Source organism: Trichomonas vaginalis, chromosome IV (assembly GCF_026262505.1).
Source record: "Trichomonas vaginalis G3 chromosome IV, whole genome shotgun sequence".
Classification (NCBI taxonomy): domain Eukaryota; phylum Parabasalia; order Trichomonadida; family Trichomonadidae; genus Trichomonas; species Trichomonas vaginalis.
Window position 1 is genome coordinate 6,925,499 of NC_067206.1, and position 13,831 is coordinate 6,939,329.

At 36.7% G+C, this 13,831-nt stretch overlaps 8 protein-coding genes and 3 pseudogenes across 11 annotated transcripts, besides 1 other annotated feature; 4 read left to right on the forward strand and 7 right to left on the reverse strand.

Moving 5' to 3' along the window:
- The first annotated feature begins 277 nt into the window (after positions 1-277).
- Positions 278-675, forward strand: TVAGG3_0044360 (annotated as a pseudogene). The gene has a single exon. A coding segment is annotated over exon 1 (398 nt).
- Positions 676-697: 22 nt separating this feature from the next.
- TVAGG3_0044370 (uncharacterized protein) lies at positions 698-937 on the reverse strand (the record flags this gene model as incomplete). Its single annotated transcript, XM_051220824.1, has 1 exon — positions 698-937. One exon carries the CDS (start codon positions 935-937, stop codon positions 698-700), a length of 240 nt encoding a protein of 79 aa, XP_051105810.1.
- Positions 938-967: 30 nt separating this feature from the next.
- On the forward strand, positions 968-1,231 carry TVAGG3_0044380 (uncharacterized protein; the record flags this gene model as incomplete). Its single annotated transcript, XM_051220825.1, has 1 exon — positions 968-1,231. The coding sequence occupies one exon, from the start codon at positions 968-970 to the stop codon at positions 1,229-1,231; it is 264 nt and encodes an 87-aa protein (XP_051105811.1).
- A 49-nt stretch (positions 1,232-1,280) lies between these two features.
- Positions 1,281-1,970, reverse strand: TVAGG3_0044390 (HNH endonuclease family; the record flags this gene model as incomplete). Its single annotated transcript, XM_051220826.1, has 1 exon — positions 1,281-1,970. The coding sequence occupies one exon, from the start codon at positions 1,968-1,970 to the stop codon at positions 1,281-1,283; it is 690 nt and encodes a 229-aa protein (XP_051105812.1).
- Positions 1,971-2,370: 400 nt separating this feature from the next.
- On the reverse strand, positions 2,371-2,587 carry TVAGG3_0044400 (uncharacterized protein; the record flags this gene model as incomplete). The annotated part of the gene is made up of 1 exon (XM_051220827.1): positions 2,371-2,587. A coding segment is annotated over one exon (217 nt), but the record flags the coding sequence as incomplete, so codon positions are not given.
- A 42-nt stretch (positions 2,588-2,629) lies between these two features.
- On the reverse strand, positions 2,630-3,004 carry TVAGG3_0044410 (uncharacterized protein; the record flags this gene model as incomplete). The annotated part of the gene is made up of 1 exon (XM_051220828.1): positions 2,630-3,004. One exon carries the CDS (start codon positions 3,002-3,004, stop codon positions 2,630-2,632), a length of 375 nt encoding a protein of 124 aa, XP_051105814.1.
- Positions 3,005-3,317: 313 nt separating this feature from the next.
- Positions 3,318-3,916, forward strand: TVAGG3_0044420 (uncharacterized protein; the record flags this gene model as incomplete). The annotated part of the gene is made up of 1 exon (XM_001283810.2): positions 3,318-3,916. A coding segment is annotated over one exon (599 nt), but the record flags the coding sequence as incomplete, so codon positions are not given.
- An 827-nt stretch (positions 3,917-4,743) lies between these two features.
- Positions 4,744-13,354: a mobile genetic element.
- TVAGG3_0044440 lies at positions 4,943-5,532 on the forward strand (annotated as a pseudogene). Its single transcript has one exon. A coding segment is annotated over exon 1 (590 nt).
- Positions 7,013-7,431, reverse strand: TVAGG3_0044450 (annotated as a pseudogene). Its single transcript has one exon. A coding segment is annotated over exon 1 (419 nt).
- TVAGG3_0044460 (uncharacterized protein) lies at positions 8,159-8,700 on the reverse strand (the record flags this gene model as incomplete). The annotated part of the gene is made up of 1 exon (XM_051220829.1): positions 8,159-8,700. A coding segment is annotated over one exon (542 nt), but the record flags the coding sequence as incomplete, so codon positions are not given.
- On the reverse strand, positions 9,869-10,305 carry TVAGG3_0044470 (protein of unknown function, DUF4106 family; the record flags this gene model as incomplete). The annotated part of the gene is made up of 1 exon (XM_051220830.1): positions 9,869-10,305. A coding segment is annotated over one exon (437 nt), but the record flags the coding sequence as incomplete, so codon positions are not given.
- Positions 13,355-13,831: the final 477 nt, after the last annotated feature.

The window sequence follows — 13,831 nt, forward strand, 5'->3', positions numbered from 1 at the left end:
TTGAATTTCCACAAACTGGACCAATTGGTTGCGACAAGTTCGACTCAACGAAAAGATATACTATGTCGACCTTAACGCTGCATACATGAGGTTTGTCCAATATATTCCGACTGGAATTCCAAACGAAGATGGTGAGTTCCCGGGAAGGAACTATACAGTTGGAAAAGTCATACAACAACTGTATGATATTAGGAAAGCTTCAAACCCCAAACTTGCAATGACACTCAAATTGCTTATGAATTCGACATGGGGATATTCCATTAAGAAACCTCAAGAGATGAAGAGTAAACATTATGAGAAGGTCGACAACTTTGTTGAAAGGTTTTCTCCTTTTGTTTTGAAGTACGAATTCACTCAAGGTCAAAGTGGCTTAGTAACCACATTAAAACCTATTGTCGAACATTGGTCTTACCCTCAGTTCGCAAAGGCAGTCCTTGACAACTACAACAAATTCTTCTCCGAAGTCAAATCGAAAGTTGTGGTTTACTATGAGAACATTGACGCACTCATGACGAACGAAGAAGGGTACAACAAACTCATTGAAATGGTTTAGTCGGTGAGAAGATGGGTCAATTCAAATTGGACAAAATTTTCACCGAAGTTCATGTCCTCTCCAAGCGTAAGTACTGGGGCATACTTGAAGACGGCACAGAAATAAAACATTGCATGAAATAAAAAATTTTTATTCGAATTTGAATTAAAATGTGGGAATTCTTGGGAACGGGAAAGGCTTATTTACTTGAGGAACAGGTAAAGGTGGTGGAGGTGGTGGCAACCAGTCCATTTTATATTCCTTCCTAGCTAATTTCCGTTTAATTTCATGGTCGCCCTCGGAGTCTTTGAATCGGACAGGTCGAGTTACACCATTCTTGGTCTCAAACTCATATATAACCTGTTTGTCTGTATTTTCGTCGACTATGGCACGAGACACGAACATTGACCAAACGGACAAAAAGTGTCATTTCGGATGGTCACGCAGCCAATCGCATTCGAGCACTTCGAAGAAGCCTTACTTTCCAAGGGAGAGGGTGTCTGGTGCAAGGCAGAGGTCATGAAACTCTACAAGCAGTACATCCTCAATGCCTGGGAGGACAAATCGTCCTTGGATTGGCAATTCTACCAACTCCTCTGGGACGACCTCCTACGCAACTGGGATAACGAAAGAGCCCAATTCAAAGGTCGGGAACTAATTTTGCAAATTACCCTTAATTTAACATACTTATCCAAATAAACACCTAAATTTACTTGGGGTTTCCCCCTAAAATAAAATTTTTTTACTCTTAGAACCACTCGAGGTTTTCCTTACGGTTGTTGAGCTTGTCACCGTCAATGTGTCTGACCTTCGTCTTCTTGCCTGGATTTGGAACCCATTGAATTGCGACAAGCTTGCCCATGGAGATTGAACCGCGATTCCGAAGGTTAAGGTTCAAGTGTCCCAAGTTGTTGAGGACTGGGGTAAGAACCTTGCCTGTCTCCTTGTTGCGGATTTGGTATGGGTAGGGTTGGGAAATTTCGTAACCGTCATCGGCAACAAGGGTTGACCAAACTTCCTTTTCTTCGTGTTTCTCTTCTTCTTCTTCCTCTTCTTCCTCTTCTTCCTCGACAATTCCTTCTTCAATTTGGTACTCACGAAGTACGGTGTTGCATGTTCTGTCCTTTCCGAGTACCTTCCAGATGGCGTCTATCTCTTCGAAGAAACGGTAGATGAGTCTGGCAAGGTCTCGGTTCTCTCTCTCGTAATTGCGCAAGGTTTCCGTGAAATCGTTCAGGCATTTCTCATTGGAAGCTTGGTTCATGAGGACATCGGCTTTAAGTTCCTTCATCTCTGTCATAAGACTACTTTGGAGAGTCTTAATAGTGTTTGTCAGATGAGCTTTCAATTGGGCAATTTGAATTTGAACTGGGCGCTTGTCTGGCAACCTTGAAAGGACATCTGCTATTGTGTTCGGCTTCGGTGCTTGTTCGGACATCGAAAAAATGAAGTGGTTTGAGAATGGCGGTTTTACTTCAAAAAGCTTGTTATGACAGTTATGTCATACAACAAGTTTAAAATAATATCTTGTTCTTCTTCTGAACGTTTGTTGTCTCTTCCGATAAAAGTTTCGAACATGAGAACCAAAAAACGTTTTTTGAGATTGCGGAAGAGTTCAGGCAAACGTTCATATTCTGGATATGTTGGGAGCAGTTCAAAACATCTGAGCTGACTTTCGGACAAAATTGGGACAATGTCAGAAAATTCATCTTTGGTCGGACTGCTTGAAGGTAAGTCCCTTACATGTAAGTAGCTCTGGTAAAGTCTTCTCATTTCTGCTAACTTTTGGAGTATAGCTTCGTAGTTTAGAAGTTTTAATTTTAATTGTCTTATTCCACTCTTGACATCTAAACGGTAACTATCCATGAGGTCAAGAGTAGCTTTGGTAGCTTTAAGTGGAGCTATCTGTTCCTTGACCTCTGCAATTTTGGTTGCAATTGTGATTTGAGCTCCTTCAAGTTCGCCGTCTATGTCGTTCTCAACACCTTCAACCATGGCTTGAAACTCTTCATCGGTCCATTGAGATTGGTGTGGGACGAATTTAACTTGCTTCATTCAAAAAATGAAAAAAAATGTTTTTACTCTAAACGTTAAGGTTTACAGTACTGGTTGGATGTCGCCTTCTGAGGTTATGAAGAACGGCTGACCCGAGAAGTGAAGGAGTGACTGAATTGCCAATTTCATATGGGGTAGGGGGTTCTCCTTGTTTGGTATTTTTATCCAAGGACGTTTGTTTAGGAACTTAACAAGAGCTTCTCTTTTGGCGTCCTTTATGCCATCGTAGGCTGTCCCGTCTGGTATTTGAATTGGAATTCCAGTCGAAGTCTCGAGCTGAAGTGTAGACCTTCCAGAAATAGTGGTGAACTTGACCTTGGGCTTCATTACCCTGCGCAAGTAGTCTTTTACGCAGTCGTTAATTTCAATTAGGTAAATTGCCTCGTCAAATCCTTCTGGTATTCCGAGTCCTTCCATCCGACAGGAAAATATTTTCCCGACAACTGGAAAAAATTTTCCGGACAAAGGGAAAAATTTTTCCTTCCGACAGGAAGAACTCTTCCAGTTGTCCGTCCGTAAACCATTCAAATTTTCGAAAATTGAGAACTTTTTGGTCGAACTTCAGAAAAAGTTTTTCCTTCCAACAGAAAAAGTTTTTCCTTCCAACAGAAAAAGTTTTTCCTTCCAACAGAAAAAGTTTTTCCTTCCAACAGGAAAAGTTTTTCCTTCCAACAGGAAAAGTTCTTTCTTCTGACAGGAAAAGTTCTTCCTTCTGACAGGACACAAACGAATGTCCGACGTACCACCAACCGAGTCCATTCCCAAACCAGAGGAACCTAAAGCACCAGCCCCTGCACCTCAGTTCCAGCAAGTCCCTCCACCAAATTACTACCAATTTCCATCTCAAGGTTACTACCAATTTCCACCTCAAGGTTACTACCCACCACAAGGCTTCCCGAACTACCCTCCTCCTCAGCCTATGCCTTACTTCCCCAACCCTTGGATGTTCCAGCAAGCTCCACCCCAGCAATTCCAATTCCAATCTCAATCGAAGAGAGACCAAGACTTCGAAGAAGGTCTGAACCGCTTACGCAAAGAGTATGCTACAGCTCCAATGGAAGACGACAGGCTTTCAGTCTCTTCCCTCAAATCGACCGATTCGACTCGTACCACAGATTCAGTTCGTGACCGTGAAGACTACCTCAGCAGTCTGAGAGACTCTTCATCCTACAATCATTTACAGTTGGAGCTCTCAAGAACATGCGCAATTACGAAGGTCAGACACCAGCTGGAGACCGCAAAACAGAACGTACTCGCAAGAGCCGTCCAGCTCGTCAAAACAAAGACGGAGGTAGTCGACTTCATACTTGCAGCTTGCCCTACAAGTAAAAAAATAAACAATTACGAGTTAAACTTTTTACTCTTTCTTTTCTGAGTTGTTTAGAGCTGGTTTCTCTTTGTAGAACCTTTCGTACTCTTCCATGGTCATGCAATTGCGAATTTGGTACGCAATTCCAGGTTCGTTGTTTTTGAACCTTATGTATGTAACGCTTCCATCCTCCTCAGGGAAGTAAGCTGCTAACATCTGACAAGTTTTCTCGGTGACTCGGAGCTCATTAAAATGTCACTTTTTAAACGTTAAGTTTTTAGTCTTATTTTACCCTTTGTTTACCCTTTGTTTACCCTTTGTTTGTCAAGGTAGTATTGGAGTGCAATTTCTCCAAATTCTCTGTGTCGGAGTTCTTCAGCATTTTCCAAGGTGTTCCTGGAGAATCAAAGAAGTTGTCAAGAAGTACTGCCATGCTGCTCTTCTGAGTTCGTCGGTATTTTGGAAGTGTTGCACCTTCGAGTCTTCGGACATGAAAAAATGACACTTTTTCTATTAAACCGTTTTGGCATTTCTCATGAGTGAGTATAGTTCTGCCGAACCATTGGAAGAGAAGAAGTACCCTTGCTGGCAAAAGACAAAAATAGTTGCCTTAGTTGTCATTGCAATTGTACTCGTAATTGAATTCATTGTACTTCTCTTCACGTACATAAAACTCAGCAATGGTATTTGCTTTAAGAAGCTACCATCTTACTAAGACTAAACTTAGATTTTTCAAGCTTGACTTTTTACAATTTGAATTTTGTTGCTGAATTCAGTAAAAATATAATTTAGGGTAGAAGGTTAGATCTAACCTCATTTCTACCCTCATTTCTACCCTCTTGAATTTTCATGAATTTTCCCGAAATAAAAAATAAAGTTATTTTTATTTTTTTTATTTTTTTATCCGGAATATAAAGACAGATATGTCAACAACCGAGAACACAAACAACAGTTATAGTCATGAAGCTATAAATGAAGAATACGAGTACATACAGTTTAACAAACAATTGCGTCTAATTCGTTCGGTCAAAGACGATATGTACCAAATGCAAAGTATTTTGACTGGCATGTTTTGCTCCAGATACCAAACACGCAGACGATTGGTTCAAAAACCGAAGCACACAAGAACTTTTGAGTGAAATTTCTCTAGACCGAGAATTCTCGGCCTTGCATAAAACACATGAAAATCGTAAAAATTTGCCAATAAATTTAAGAGGATATTATGTACATAGACTTCTTGTAAATGCTGTTGCAATGTGGGCTTCGCTCGTTATGCTTGGTATATTTACAGACTTCTTGACGAAATTCATAGACAAGAACGTGAAGAGCTAGAGAACAAGCTTGAAGCAAAAGACAAAAGCATTCAGAAAAAATACCACGTTCGGTACCAAAAGGAAAGGAAAAGAACTATAAGTATATGATTTATACTGAAGAGATGGAAAATGAAGAAGACAGAGATATGGTTATGTTGCATTTAGTCAGAAGAAACAACAAAAGCTTTTACGACCTTGCTAAGATTTACAAATCTGACAGAAATTGGTTCTATCGCGAAAACTTACCGATTTCAATGACCCCAAATGAAGATGTGAAACAAATAGTTCAAGATACGTTACCTCAACACACTATGATATGAAAGGTTGTACAATTACTTACCTTCAAAGAAGACTTACCGTACTGAAGGAAAAAATAACAGAGTATTTTGACAACTTCAAAACAAGCAGAGTAAATGAACTCTTTATTTTTCAGCTTGACTTTTTACAATTTGAACTTTGTTTGCGTAGATATATTCTGAAAGAAGTATGAGGGTCTTGTTATGACTTTGTACTTCTCCCATAGTTCATGTCTGTCAAACTTACTGCCATGGACTCTTTCATAAGTTCCATGAAATCGTCTTCGGACAATCCGGGGAAAAAGTACAATGTCAGTAAGTATTCTCTTTACATCCTTACTTAAACTCTTTGCTGTCTGTACACAAATAGACTGAGATGTTTAAAGTGTCTGAGCTTCTTAAGAATTCGACACATATCTTGTTCTCTGTTCTTTAACAAAGGATGAGAGGCGAAATCATCTAAGATAAGAAGACATCTATGAGGGTAGGTCTTCCAATCGTAAGATTGCAATTTCTTCGAAATGTATTCTATCTCTTTCTGTTTGTTTCTGAAGTGTTTCTTCTCTAATATTCTCTGCATTTCCTCATTTGGGTCTTTAAACTTAGAATTTATATACTCATTTATAGCATTATACTTCAAACTCTTCTTTGGTACTTCTTTATCCAATCTAACAACTCAGTTTTTATACATACTAACTTAGACTTCTTTATAATATCTTTGAACGAATTGACGGTTTGGTCAAATTGACCAGAAGTACTACAAATTACTACTAACTCATAGAATGGGTTCTTCTCATCTAGTTCTTGTGTTGTGCAGCCATTTTAAGATAAGTGAAAGTCTTACCCGACCCAGGTGGTGCAATTAGACCTGTATATACCATTCTGAGCAAATAAGAACTTGTCATGTATAGGTTTTAATCTGAGCATTTTCTAACTTCCTCTTGTTCTTGTTTAAAACATTCTCAAATTTCTTGTCAATGTCAGCAAACTTTTTTTCTAACTATTTTTAGAAAATTAAAATTTTTATCTTTTAGAAAATGTCTAGCGATTTCGCTATCTATATTCGAGACAAGCTTTTTCGACAGCAAAACATCTGTCGACCATAAAATCTTACATAGTGTAAACAAGAAAGGTGAATTTGTTCTAAAGTTTCTGTTTCTGGGAATATGACAAGAACCATAAAACATTACAAAGAGCAGTCTTAAAATTTGTCAATGACAGACTTGTTGACAGAGATGACGTGTGGAGAGATGAAGTCCAACAAAAGTTTTAGAATGCAAAGAAGACACATGCGCTGTTCTTGAAGATGAAATAGAAAACAGAATAGATGAGCTATTAAAGGACAAAGAACTTTTACATAAATATGGTTGCGCCAAATTTGACATAACTCCACCAGAAAAGAAGAAGAGAGAAAGAAGAAAAGAAAGAAAGAAAGTAGAAGAAGAGAAGAAAGAACCTGAACCAGTTCCAGAGAAGAAATTTGACATGTAAAAATAAAATTTTATTTTTAGAACATTTCTGGGTCAATGTCAATGTTCTCTTCCTCTTTAGGAGCAAACACTGGCTTAGACTCTAAAATCTTTTTACCCAATTTACCTTGAACTTCAACTATCTTAGACTCATAATATTCATAGTCGTCTGCTTTCTTTGGTTCATAAGGTATAACAAGTTTGTATGCTTTGCCTTCTTTAAGGTTTGAAACCTTCTGTCAAAACTTTCTTTGACTGCTAACAAACCTTCTATGTCTAAGTCTTCAAATTTCGCACCATTTTTAGTCACAATAGCAAACTTAACTGGTTCGATGTTCCAAACTTTGCTGAATGAAGACTTTTCAAAATGGTAGAAGTAAACATTCAAATATGTGAATGGGTCTAGTTCTTCTTTAAGTCCTGACATGTACTTGTTTACTGAGATGAATTTTGCCATCTTTTCTATCGGATAAAAAAATATTTTTTTTAAAATTTACTCAGAAAAATTTTTCTTTGTATATACACCATTCTGTACGTCTAAAAGACTTTTGACATTTGCCAAGAATGTTCGTTTAGACGCTGCATATAACCATATTCTTGACAATATTGTTTATACGAATCGTACAATGACCTTTCATCTAAACACTCAAAGTCAGTTTCATCTATGAACAGTTCATATACACTCTTGTTTGCTTCTAACAATGTTTGTCTCTCTTCGGTATGTGGAATTTGTCTTGGATTGAACTTTGAAATATCTAATGTCATGAAATATGAGAACAAGTGGTTGTAAAAGTCAGATGTCAAAGTTTCTGCTAAGTCGTCAAAATATTCTGTATCTTGCATATGAGAATCTGACGTTCTGACAACTACATATCTTCTGTCAGAACTTTCTAACTTCATCGGAACAGCATTGTTTGAAACCATAATGAAGTTTGCAACATTTTCACAAACTCTTTGGTCTTTATACTTTTTTCAACAACTCCAACTTTGTCTGTTATAAGACTCTTCAAAGCATCTGAGTTCAAAACTTTTGTTGTATCTATACTTTGAAGTTCATTGCAAACTATAAGTTTCATATTCTCTATTGAGAGTTAAATTTACCGCAGATGTTTTCTAAGTTTGTCATATTCGGGTTCGAATAGCCCTCTAACAGTTTGCACAAAATATCTGTAAAGAATGTGTTCTTACCAGTTCCTTGTTTTCCAATTATAATGAGAGCAGTTTCATTTTTAGCACTTGGATGTTGTAAGATGTTTGCAAACCAACATAAGATATACTCATAGACTCTTTCGTTTCCATTGCATATAATTTCTTTGACATGGTCTAACCAAGCTTCTATAATATTTTCTTTCCATTCTACTTGTTCGTATTTATATCCAGTGAAGATAGAATAGAAGTTTGGAGAAGGTGTATAGAACTTTATACCTCGAACTGAAAAATCTTCTAACTTTGACAATAAGATATCCCAAGCATCTAACATCTTCATGCCAACTTGTACGACTTTTATTTTCTTAAGTTTCTGTCTACATTCTTGTTCTGAAACTATTGTTGCTCTTGGTTTGTTAAAGACAACATCCCATTCTTTCATAACATAACATTCTGGGGCAGAGTCGACATAAATGACTAAACGTTTCAAATTCTCGACTGCTTTGTTATAGTCTCGAAATGGACACATATTTCTGAATGCTTGGAAGTCATAAAAATCTGAAACATCTATTCTGTACATTTTTATAAAAATAAAAAAATATTTTTTTTATTCTTGACTTTGTTGTTCCATTTGTTGCATTTGTTGTTCTTGAGCTATTTGTTGTTGAAGTTGTTCTTGTAATACAATACTTTCACCAGTTGCATCTTCCAATTCGAAACTTTCTGCCGTCATTGACAAATACATAGGACATAAAAGTTTTACAGGAACAAAGTTTGCGTCAACTAATGTCAACGTTATACTTGCCAAAGTGTTTGAGTTCACTAAGGTTGAAAATTCTGCATTCGAATGAACAATAGGCAAACCAGCAGAGAAAGTATTGTTTATACGCATAAGTATCTTTTGGTCATAATAGTTTCTGTCGACATTCGAATAACACTTTGAACCTAAGTTTGAAACAATATATAAATTGGTGTGCTTAAAGTCAATGGAATAGACATTCCTTGTATGACACCTTTTCCTGTTATAGGAAACTGTTGGTAGTAAAAACCAGAAATAAGTTTTGTATTATAGCTCATATCGTTTATAGTAAACTCAGTCGGACATCCAAACATAATGAAACCTGCTCTAGTTGCAGCACATGTTACACCGTCCTTAAAGTATTAAATAAGTCAACAAAACCTGTTGGTGGTATATCTGAGTAAGTATCTTCAAAGGAGTATTTTTTACCATTCACAACAATAAAGTCTTCTGGTGTCAAAAGAGCAAAACAGGCTTTAGTCGTCATTGTGTTTAAGGTTAGTTTACAATATCGTCCTTGAGGACTTTGTAAGTTTGTTGTTATAGAATTATATGACTCAGGGTTTTTAGTCGTAATAGTATAAACCATTATGTCTTCTGCCATTTATATATATTTAAAAGTTTTTCTGAAAGTGGAGAAGAACTTCATCTAAACTTTCACATGGCGTTTCTTGAAGTTCTCTGTCTAAGAAGTTCAAATATTTTGTAAAGACATAGAACTTTCCTTTGTCTACACGAACAAACAAAACAGGGTCTTTCATATCGTTCAAAAGTGTGTAAAGTCCTTTACATGAAATAAAGTCTATATTATTTTTCTTCAAACATCTTTCAAGAAGTTTTGACATTTTACTTAGCAAATAAATTTTAATGAAATGTTGTGGTCGTCAAATATTTTTATACGTCTGGGAAACTATATTTTAAGTTCAACGTTTCACCTCCTTTCATAACGTATATCTTGTCAATGACATTATATGAAACACCACAGCAACTAATGTCGGGTTCTATTTCTTTGATGTTTATATCGTCTGCCTCTGTCAAAAGTTTCAATAGTTCTTTCAAAACTTCATGAGGTGCAATGACATATGAGTTCACTTTTACAGGGTTGTGTTCGACCAAGTTTAACATTATACTTAAAGCTTGACAAATCTTCTCCTGAGTTTGAAGTTTGTCTTTCAGTTGTTGGTAGTCGTTTCGAATATCTGCAACAGAACTTAAGTCTCTGCTAACTTCAGGATATGTTGGTTGTTCTTTTACAGGAACAATTGTTATACCATCTTCGTCTTCGTATGGTTTCCCCACTTCAACATCTCTGTCTTTGACATTGACAATAACACTTTGACTGTTTGTTTGAGTTGGTGAATTTAACTTCACATCTGCCACCGCCATTAAACCTTTTGAAACACTTACGCTTCTATTTTTCGGAAATGACATTTTACTTAGAATAAAAAGATGGACGTATTCGATATCTCTTCGAATTGAAGCAGAACAAAGTTTACACACACAAACAATACAAATACATTGACAGAATAGTTCTTTATACAAACAATGGAAAATGTTATAGAATAGCAGTCTTTGCTGAACCAAAATATTTTCATAAAGCAAAGAAAGTTGGTATAACTGAAATGGTGAAAGTTCTTGAAGCAGACAAAAATATAACAACAAAACTTACAGATATTTCTAAAGGTAAGTTTATTACAATATTATGTCAAAACTGGCGTACTGTCAATATTTGACGGAGAGAAGTCAGTTCAAGAACAACTTACTGACCTGCTGCCAAAATCTGCTCGATGGAAGCTGTCGTTATGCCAATCTGAGGAGCCCCAGCAGGTTTCATCGAACGAATCTTCAAAAGAGCATCTTCCGTGAAAAGTGCTATTGGTTTTGTAAACTTCTTTGCTCTCAATTCATCTGGACCGTCTCTGTCACCAGTATATTGTATTTGACAGTACCAACAGTTGAAATACCACCCATAAAGTCTTCTGAGTCAGCAAATGGAATGCCAAGCCAAAAGTTTGAACGGTCTCCATTTGTATATTGAGTTTTTTGACCTCCTGTATGAGTCCATACTTTCACATATGGCATAATAGAACTTTGCATTTCAGGGTTAATGGTTGTTGTGAAGTTGTTGTTAAAGTTCATAGCATCTAATGTCAAGTTGTATGACCTCATATCCTCAACTGTAGAATATTCTTCTCTTGGATAATATTTGCCATCTATGTTTATATGATATTTAATACCAGGGTTGTAGAAACAAGAATAGTCATTTATAGTTCGTCTGAACAGTACAAACATAGTATCTGCATGTTTCATTGCAGTTGTTAAAGCAATATCTGTTCTTGCACCTGGGTCAGCACTTTGGTTTCCAACTTCACCTGCAAAGTCTTTGACAGATATTTGGTGTATAGGGAACATAAGTGGAACTGCAATATATTTGGCAGCTAAAGCATTTGAAATATCTGGGTCCAACATATAGACTGCAAGTCTGCTTTCTATTCTCTTGCATTCAAATTTTTCGCATGTGAACTTAACTGGGTCCCAAGCAGTTCCAGCAGCATTGAAATAATAGTTTACTTCATGTTGAAGTTTGAGAAACCAAAGTCTAAGTCAACTTTGTCTTTGCAAAATCGGCGAATGACGTTTGATTTGTTCCCTTTACGTCTGTAATAGTGAATGGGTCTTGTGTTGGTGCAATGACTAAGTTATTTTTGCTTGGAGTAAGTTCGATAGAAATTTTTCCTGCCCAGTTTGGCAAGTATCTTAAAAACCTGAAGATGAGGAAAGATGACAAAGGAACTCTAAGTTTCAGTTTTACTTTGGTACTGCTGCAGTTTGAACCAGAAAGGTTAACATAAACTCCTGGAACGTTAGGGTCAAGTCTTCTTATTTTCTCAATAGTTGCATACTGGTCTGTTTGTTCTCTAGCTTGTGGTTGTACTGAGTTTCTCAAAGCGAACCATTCATAGTTTGCCCATGTTACTGTTTGAACTAAGTCAGAGTTAGAATATATCTTATATCCCATGAAAACTTCTGGAGCATATTGGTATCCGACATAGAAAATTCCATTGCAACCTTTCTTGTCAGACAACTTGGCAGAAGGTTTTATTTCAATGTCTTGTTCCACGTATAAGAATGAGTTGTCAATAGAAATAATATGAAACCTGTCGCAAGCAATATCTACTGTTGTTGAAGAACCTTCTCCAAACTCACCTACGTTTCCATAAGAAACAGCAGTTGTATATTCGTAAGTTCCAGGAACTATTTCTGACCTTCTAATGGCATTGTCGCATTCGTTATACCATTCGGAAACATTTCCGTTCATGGCATCCAAAACTGTTGGCGTTATATTCTGAGCGGCGTACATTTCATATGGGTAAAAATATAGAATAGTTGGATTTATGTCATAATAGAACCCACTCGGACCAAGCTTTACTTTCTTCCTGACTGAGTTTTTAACTCTTCTTTTTCCTTCATTGCCACTACTTTCACTAGATGAAGTTACTTCTTCACTACTTTCACTTTGTTCTACTCTTCTCTTCTTTGGTGTCGCTTTTGGTAACTTGCCCTCTGCTTCAAGTTGTTGCATCTTTGCCTCATGTTCACCTAGTATGTTGTAAATTTCCCATGTCCTTTTTGCCTTTGGGCTCTGGTCGCCCATCTCAGGTAACCTATATCCTAGAAAGATTTTGTCATAGTTTGTATTTGAGTCTTCGCGTATTGTTTGCATGACTCTTTCCTGAGTTTCCGGTTCAAGCTCTTCAAACAGAGCTTGTCCATATGGAATAAGCTCGTTTCCAAATATATGTTTTTGTAGCCATTCTGGTTTTCTTTCCATGTTACCAATAATATCTTTTGTGAATGGGAAAGCTTTTACCCAATGTTTCAGTCTTGCGTCATTTATTTCTGTAGTTGGTTTTATTTTGTCAAGGAACATGTTTTTCAATACTAACATTTCATTTGGTACTGTCCATTTGAGTTTTCTTAAATATTCATCCCTTCTCAGTTCATTGTCTGCAAAGTAAGTTTTTATGACATTTTGTAAACTTTCGTTTGCAAGGTCATGTACAATAGGTTCTCTTCCTTCTCTCTCCCTAACTTTCTTTCTAAACTCTTCACCAAATATACCATCTCTATGGTTCTGTGTAGTTCTTTGAGATAAATGTTCTAGAACGTCAGGTGTTATATTTCCATCAGCCATGTTCATTTCATACTGGTCCAAAATATCTGCATCTTTCATATCTTTCAATGGCATTAAAGCCGCGCTGAAAATACCAGCTATATCTGGTTCACCATTCACTTCCATTGCGTCTACAACTTCTTGGAATTGTGGTTGTAAGTTTATGAACCACCTATCCGGATTAGCTTTATGACCCCATCTCATTGTAGTTCCATAGTCTGCAGAAACAAAAGTAGGTTTGTTTCCATATTGGTTAGGTTCTGAATGAACTTTAAACAATGTTTCATTTCTATATGTTTTGTTGAAATTTAACCTTTTATTTTCACCGAGTTCAGCCAAAGATTGAACGTTATATGGTCGTAAGTAAAAAGGATTATTGTATTTGCGTACATTTTCTTTCAGTACTTCCATTCTATGCTGAATATTTTCATCTGATGTTGGAGTCTTTTGTATGTCGGCGAACATTTTTCGATATTCTTCTACTATGTCAGCCGAATTTTTCTTAGACTCTTGGAAAGATTCCATATTCTCCGCATACACTTGTTGAGGGTCAAGATTTTTCGGCTGTTCCAAATCTTCATCTAGTTCTGTGAAGTTAGTTTCCAAAGGAGGGACTTGTTCGTTTCCTTCAGGCTCTTCTAGCTGTTGTTGCTGAACTATTTCTTCCATGTCTGGTTGTATCTGAACTTCTTCCTGTGGAGTTTCTTGTACCTCATCTGCTGGCATTTCATATATTCC